Source organism: Toxotes jaculatrix, chromosome 10 (genome assembly GCF_017976425.1).
Source record: "Toxotes jaculatrix isolate fToxJac2 chromosome 10, fToxJac2.pri, whole genome shotgun sequence".
NCBI lineage: Eukaryota > Metazoa > Chordata > Actinopteri > Toxotidae > Toxotes > Toxotes jaculatrix.
This window is the reverse complement of record NC_054403.1, coordinates 1,082,438-1,090,576: the sequence shown is the minus strand read 5'-3', so window position 1 is coordinate 1,090,576 and position 8,139 is coordinate 1,082,438. Positions and strand designations below refer to the sequence as shown.

Here is an 8,139-nt window from a genome sequence, read left to right as displayed (position 1 = left end):
CATTTTCTTGGTGGTCGGAGAAAATGAGGAACTGTTCCATCATTTATCCAGAAGTTTCTATAGTAATGTGATCATTATTCTGTGACTGTGACAGGAGGTGTTCAGTGAATTGATGTGACTCGTCTGTGCTCTTTCACTGCTCATTTTAATGAAGTATATATTCCCTCTCTGTATTATGATATTGGACTGTAACTCAGCTTTACCACAACACTGTCATTGTACACCTGTATGTTTTGTTCACCGTGTTGATCCATCTGTCTTCCTGTATTCATTCTCTCACTCCCTCGCTCACTACAACCACATACACTAAATACACTAAACTGTAGTAAACTGTGGAAAAGCAAATCCATTATGTGTGAAACATAATGTGGCTGGATGATGTTCAGAGGAAACAGATTTTCTGAATGAATGAGGTAATGAAGTTTATTAACAGCAGTGGAGGTGGGAGACTGGGGTTTGTATCCAGAGTCCACTCTGTGGTTAGGTTTGGTATTTACAGCTATTTAACAATACACACAAGCTAACTTGCATATGGTCTAATACAAATGTCCCACACACACACACACACATTTCATCAGAGAGAGCAGCTCTCAGAAATAAGTCCAGCAGTGGAGACAGTCCAACAGGCTCCACATGTTTCTGCACTACTCTACTACTGTGCTGAGAGGAGACTGTACTGAAGCTGTCAGCTGTACCATCAGCCTCTGAGGCTGCTCTGCTCTCTGTGTCACACACTGCTACTGTACATGAAGACTGCTGTCAGCTCGGCTCAGCTCCACTCATCACTAACTTCATTTAGAGCAAACAGAGCTCTGCTGTAACAGGAAGCAGCAGAAAGTCAGAGGCTTCGCCGTGAGGAGCGCAGACCTCTCTGTCATGTCAGCTGTTTTCAGGAAGGGACGTCACTTCACAGACCTTCACAACTCGAGTCAGCATCAGACGGACACACGCACAATAAACATCCACGGTAGCTGGAATTTCCCTCTCAGCTCCGCTGTTTCCTAGTGGAAAACACCAGGACATGAAATGAAAAGAGTGAAACGATCCTTTGCCTTGAAATCCAAAGAGGAAAGCGACGGCGGGGATCCACACGGTGTGTATCCAGAAGTAAAGCATGGTGTCCTTTAATCAGCTGCAAAAGCTCCGCGCTCTTCCCGACGAAGCTCCGTGTCCAGCGGTTCATTTCCAGAAGAGAAAGCGCTGCAGATGAAGCCGAGCGGAGGAAGAAATCCCAGTGTGAACGCTGCTGATGAACACAAGAGCTGGAGACTCTGTCGCTGCTTCTTCTGCTGCTTTCACACGGACATTAGCGACCCCTACCGGAACTGTTATCCAGAGAGGAAGAGACTGTGTCTGTGTGTGAGTCCTCTGTCTCTGTCTCTATGTGTGTGCTCAGTATGTTGCTACTAAAGCAGTGTTTCATGTTTCAGGACTGACAGCAGGACTGGAAATGCTTAAAACGGTAAGTTCCAGTCAGTTAGAGCTGAAATGAAATGTGTGCATAAAATGTGTTGCTGGCGTCAAAATTAGACTTTTTCCAGCATGGAAACACTGTTGTCAACTAGAAGAAGTATTTTGCAGAGTTTTCCAGTATGTTTGTGAGATCTACAGTATGTGGCATTTTCAGGACAGACGTGAAAAGACGCTCATTGTACTTGGAATATATGAATTCTAAATTTTTGTATCTCTGGAAGATGTGACTCAAACATGAAGAATGTTATTTTGTTTGCTGAGTTTTTATTTTGTGCTTTTGTCCATTCAGATATGAGAGACACAGGGTGGCCTCAAGAAAACACACAAACAGATCAGACCACAAAGAGAATCAGAAAAAGCAACATAAGAGGAAACACTGTGGGATTTCAAGTACCATACACTGTTACTTCCTCACCCTGTGGCTCTCGGCTTTTAAAATCTTTGAAAACAATTCACTAAAAAAATAGTTTCAGTTTTAGAAAAAATGCTCAGTAATGTACTAAAATATCTGGACATTGTAGTTTTCTTTTAGTGAAACAAACTCAAATAGGAGAAGGTGGTTTATTTGTTGGGGACAAATCATCAGCCTTATCCTTTACAGCAAAGCAGCAGTGGATTTTGCTGATTTTGCTAATAAAATGTTGATGTGTAATGATCAGCTGGGCTGTGATGACCAAATAGTTTCATATATTTTAAAATTCATAGAATCGAGACTCCAACCCTTCAGAGTAGTCAGGGTTTTTCTAACTCTGTGAACTCCGTGCCAAGTTTACAATCAATCATTTAGATGAGTTTAACAAGTAAAGTGCTTTAATACATGAATCTGAAAATGAGTGTGTGAGTGAAAGAGACAGACATGTACAGACTGAACTATCTGTTCAACAGTGAGAGAGTTTCTCTAACAGGAGGAGACTCTCTCTGCTACACTCTACACAGAGACACTGAGGAATCAGACGACCAGAACACAAACTCAAACCCAGGATACAGAGGTTCAGTGAATGTGGTGTTGAAGGTGTAGAGGTGGATCAGTGAGTCAGAGGAGACTCTGTAGAAGGACAGAGCGCCAGCAGGACAGTCCACATACACTGCTACTCTGTAAGAGACAGAGGAAGAGGATGAAGAGGAGGAGGAGGAGACAGATGTCTTCCTGTTATTGTGCCAAACAGAGTAACCAAGACCAGAGCAGCTCAGACTCCAGGACTGATTGTTCTCTCCAAACAAACAGTTTTCTCTGTTTCCTTTCCTTCTGATTCCTCTGTAACTCACTGATATATCAACCATTCCTCTCCACTTGACCTCCCAGTAACAGTGACCAGTCAGACCATTACTACACAGCAGCTGAGGACACTGGTCAAATCTGTCTGGATGATCAGGATATGACTGATCCTCCTCCACATGTGTCACCTTCCTGTTGTTGTCAGACAGTTTGATCTCTCTGTTTACTGTGTTTGTGTCGATGGTGAGTTCACAGAAATCTGATGGAGAGAAGAAGACACAACACAGCTGCAGTTATTGATCTATCACCTGATCATTGATTGACACTTTGAAGATGGTTGAATGTGAGCAGCTTTGTTTTCAGGAATCAAATGAAAACCACACTTACACTTCCTCAGACCTGGTCTCAACCATCGGACTCCACCAGGCTCCACCCTGAAAGGAGGAGGGGGGTCAGACCAGCACGTTCTCTTTCAGCATGCAAACATGGACATTACCTGGCTCTCATACACAGATGCTTTGATTATTCTGTTCATTCAGCAAGGAGACAAAGGACCTGGAGTCCTTATGTTGGAATTATACAGAGCAGGGAGGTGACATGGAGGAAAGATTTCATCATTTGTCTTCTCCATTTGATATCACTTTTGGTGTCAGACACAACAAAAGATTTCAGAATGACAAGATCAGGATCTCAGAGAGGTTCAGCTGATTATTGATCATGGATATTTTAGAAGACAGACATGATCAGAGACCTGATTTCATTTCCTCCTTGGTCTGAGACACTGGCAGATGAATGTCTCTGAGCAGTGTAGATGGTCTTATTATTGTTGGGATGTTATTATTAGTGTGTCAGCACTGAACAGGTATCTAAAGTCTTTGGGGTTGTTGTGGTGAAAGCACTCTGAGTGCTCAAAGTGGCTCTGTTGGTTCAGGAGCAGTTCAACCAGCTGCAGCTCAGATGTTTCCACACTGGCTTTGTGCTGATGCAGCATGAAATCCAGTCTGAGAAAGTGACACAGTGAGTCTCATCATGACTCACTGTGTCATATTTTCTCTTAAATATGACACAGTGAGTCATGATGAGATACTGAAGTCAGAATTAGAGAAAACCCCTCTTTGTGTTGTTGTTGAATTCAAAGCACTTCTGTAGAGATCTGTCATCAGCTGTGACACACTAAATGTTTCCAGCTCTTCCTCCTCTATCACACACTGTCTGTGGCTGCAGCAGGCCTCTCCATACCTGAGGGTGTCCAGTCTCCAGTGTGGATCCTTCAGTCCAGCAGACAGCAGCTTCACTCCTGAATCTCCTGGATGATTGTAGCTCAGGTCCAGCTCTCTCAGATGAGAGGGGTTGGAGCTCAGAGCTGAGGCCAGAGAAGCACAGCCTTCCTCTGTGATCAGACATCCTGACAGCCTGCAGACACACACAACATCACACAGGAACCCTCTGTCAACACCTGCTGCTCTGTTTTGTTGTTCTTTTTTGTTCATATTTTTATTGGTTCTGGTCCATTTTGGTCCAGGTTCAATGTATTTAAGGCAAATTTCTTAAACATCATCTTTAGGATTTAAAAAATCAACAACTGAAGCAAAAATAAGAGAAAATGATAAATAACTTTCTGAGTGTAGAAAGTTCTGCTGAACTTTAGTAAAATTTACTTTGAACAATCCTACACAAGTTGGCTGTTTATCCACTGATGTAAATCAGATATGAGCAAATCATCAGCTAAACAGGTTGATGGATCCTGACCTGAGAGTCTCCAGGGTACAGTGTGGACTCTTCAGTCCAGCAGACAGAAGCTTCACCCCTGAATCCTGCAGGTCGTTGTTACTCAGGTCCAGGTGTCTCAGACTAGAGGACTGGGAGCTGAGAACTGAGGACAGAGCTTCACAGCTTCTCTCTGAGAGGTTACAGCTGCTCAGTCTGAAGAGGAAACAATGAAGAAAAAGTCAAATAACATTTGTGTTGAAAGGACAATCAAAGGAACAAAACTCTCAGTCAGTGGTGTTTTTTGGCACGGGCGAACCGGGCAGCCGCCCGGGGCGGCATCACATGGCACAACCACGAGAAAAAAAAAAAAAATCATCTGTGCCTCGAAGCGGTTTTCTATTATCTACCATATTACTATGTGGGGAATGAGCAAATTGGTCACCCCTGCAGCTGCAGGTGCCCCTGCTTGCTGAGAAGGCGCCGTGCTCAGAAGCTGTGTGACGAGGGGAAAGGCGAGGGAGGGAAGTTCACCTCTGGGTCTCTCCCAAATGAAACGGACAAGTTGGGGGGTATCAACTGTATAGTTGAGGCTTTTCAAAGCTAAAGTTGATCAAGTCATACCTGAGGTCAACCATGTCTCAGGAACGGCTCACTGACCTTGCTGTCATCAGTATCAATCACTCAATAGGGGAGCAGATTTCGTATGATGACATTATTGATGATTTTGCATCAAGGAAGGTCAGAAAGGTCAGGTTTTAGTTTTAGTTTTTGTTTGCTGCTCTTAGTGCAATAGTGTTATAATTAGATTTCCTTTAGTGTGTTTTAATTTGTGTGATGAAGGATTTGTGCTATTCAAAATATTTATTCTATAGCGCTGCCCCTGTAAGACGTGGAGGATTTATCTATTGGACATTGATAGCAGGGATACTACTGATTGGCCTGGGTATTGCCCTGATCTATCCCTGGAGAATTGAAAAAACAGCTGCTGGCAGATCGGCACTACCGCCAAGCACGGAGATAAAACAGCACCACGGGTTCCTGAGTACTCGGCTCACGGGATTCCACCAGAAGATAGGATCGAAGGACTGATCAGTGACATCTCAGCCCGATCTGAGGAGGAACGGAGACAGATTGATAACATCGGAAGACAGTTCAAACACCCATTGAGATCGGTGAAGGGACTGTCTGTCAAGCTTGAGGAGATGTTGAAGCTACTCCATGCATCTGCAGGGGATGAAGAGCACTGAGACCAGAGACTGACTGATTACTGATCTGGATAAATTCAACACGGATCGATAAATTGCTTTTTGTATATTGACTGTATTGTTTCTGTCCCTCGCCCCCCCCCCCCCCCCCCTCCCTGTCTGTCGGCCTGGAAGAATAGCTCAGCAGCTGTGCTCCTATCAAATTCCTATGCAGCTTGTATCTCCCTTCAAGGACAACTGATGAACTGACCTGTAAACATCCTGGCAGTCTTGGTCATACAAACACTTCTCATAGACGCACACACATTCCCCTCCCTACCCGTCCCCCATCTACCGTCTGCCTTCGCACCTTATCTTCTGTCCCCTCCCCCATGTGTCCATGAAAAAATTCCAGCATGTTTCCACGTGTACTGTGTATTAATGTCATAATGTATAATGTGATTGTGTGTCAAATGTATGTATCGCAAATTGCAAATTAGCTTTCAGGAAAGCATGTGGTGACGCAAACATTTTGCTCCTATCCTATCCTTTTATTTTATTCTTTTATTTATTTTTTATTACTCTAAAATAATAAAATTATATTATTTTTATTTTAGGGTCTCGCCCAGGGAGAAATTCAATGTAGAACCGCCACTGCTCTCAGTTTCTACATTGATGATCATCTTTCATTGGCTTTGATTTAAATCCTTTCTGATTTATCCTCAACAAGTTGGAGACATGACAGTTAAATATGACACAATCAGTGAAAAACAGACACGTACAGTCACGGCTGTAAGTATCTGGAGAGTTAGACATGTTTTGTTCTTCAGGCTCTCAGCACATTGACTTATATAAATATAATAAATATAATAAATATAATAATGGATAATACAGTCAATAACTGCAAAGGATTTTACTAGGGATGCACCAAAATGAAAATTCTTGGCCGAAATCGAAAATGAGGAAATCAAGGCCGAAAACCGAAACACAGAAAGAAATTGTTTTGCCAATTATTAGTACCATTGCATTTATGGCTATGACTGTGTACTAACCTCATTAAAATTGTAAGGCATTGCAATTACATAAATTAATATGAACGTTTCAAAGAATAAATCAATTTAAACAAGATTGTAAAATTAAATATGTTCTCTCATAAAAACACAAAGTGCATATAAGTCAAGTGTATTTTAAAATTTTCGCTGTAGGACTACAACATAATAGTGTATCAAAACAAAGATTGCCATAGTCCATATGTTAACCGTAGGCCTGTAACAACAACAAATGCACCAAGAATTGCAGCGCTTTAAGTTAAGTTTTAAACTTCCTTGCCTTTTCAAAAACGTACACCACAGACGGAGTGGGCATGCTCAGAGGGATTTTCCTTCTCTGCGCTGCATTGGACGTACCTTGGCAAGATGGCGGCGCGCACAGACGCTGCAGCTCACTGCTCTCCACTCTCAGTGCATTGTCTACTGTGTGTTTATGTGTGGATGTTTGTATTTTTAACTGGAAACACTGCCATATGTTGGGCAGAACCTACGTACAGTCGTCAGGATCTTCTTAGTTTGGGATTACGCTGTCAAAGGACTATCACGTCAGACTACCACCGCTCCCACGACATTCTGGAGGACATAGGACTCCAGGGTCTCTGTGGATGGTCCTTCCCGGCGGCAAGCCCAAGAGGAAGTGTAAACAAAGGAAGCAAAAGCGAGGCTGCAGGGCAGGACCGCTAGCACGGCTAAAGAGACAACCATTTAAGCTGCCACTTCCCAGCATCTTTCCCTCTAACGCCAGATCCATAACAAACAAAATCGACGAACTGAGGTTACAGATTGCAGCCAACAAGTGCTTCCGCGACTGTTGCATTGTTTTAATCACAGAGACCTGGCTGCAGCCATCCATACCAGACTCAGCTATTGAGTTAGCCGGCCGCACGGCCCACCGCCATGACAGGAACGGCGACTCTGGTAAGAGCAGAGGAGGGGGGTTATGCATGTATATCAACGACAGCTGGTGCAAAAATGCAAAGACTGTAGACAGCCATTGTTCCCCGAACTTGGAATATTTGACAGACCCATCTATATACCTCGCAAGTTTACCGTCGTCATGGTAACGGCCGTATACATACCACCCGATGCTAAGGCTAACCATGGATGAGCTGCACAAAACAGTAAGCAGCCAGCAGAACTCTTATCCTGATGCAGTGCACATCATAGCTGGGGACTTTAACCACGCTGATCTAAGGACAGTACTTCCCAGATTTTATCAACATATTAAATGTGCAACAAGTGGTGCAAGCACACTGGACAAAGCCTATAGCAACATCCAAAAAGGCTATAGAGCAACCCCTCTACCACATCTGGGTCTTTCAGATCACATGTCCATGCTGCTCATCCCTGCATACACCCCCATCAGGAGAAGAGCCCCCCCAACCACAAAGATTGTAAAAACATGGCCGGAGAGTGCATTACACCAGCTGCAGGACTGTTTTGAGAACACAGACTGGGGTGTTTTTGAACATCAGGACCTGGAGGAGCACACCACATCTGTGCTCTC

At 43.6% G+C, this 8,139-nt stretch overlaps 1 protein-coding gene across 1 annotated transcript in view; it reads right to left on the bottom strand.

The window, feature by feature from the left end:
- Window positions 1–2,145: 2,145 nt before the first annotated feature.
- The window catches only part of LOC121188636 (NACHT, LRR and PYD domains-containing protein 3-like), a gene marked incomplete at its 5' end in the record, with an annotated part of 119,822 nt that continues 113,828 nt past the window's right edge, over window positions 2,146–8,139 (bottom strand). The window contains 4 exons of the mRNA XM_041048473.1: window positions 2,146–2,948; window positions 3,077–3,123; window positions 3,929–4,102; window positions 4,439–4,612. Of these exons, the coding sequence (XP_040904407.1) occupies window positions 2,395–2,948; window positions 3,077–3,123; window positions 3,929–4,102; window positions 4,439–4,612 (949 nt within the window). The remainder of the gene's footprint in view (window positions 2,949–3,076; window positions 3,124–3,928; window positions 4,103–4,438; window positions 4,613–8,139) is intronic.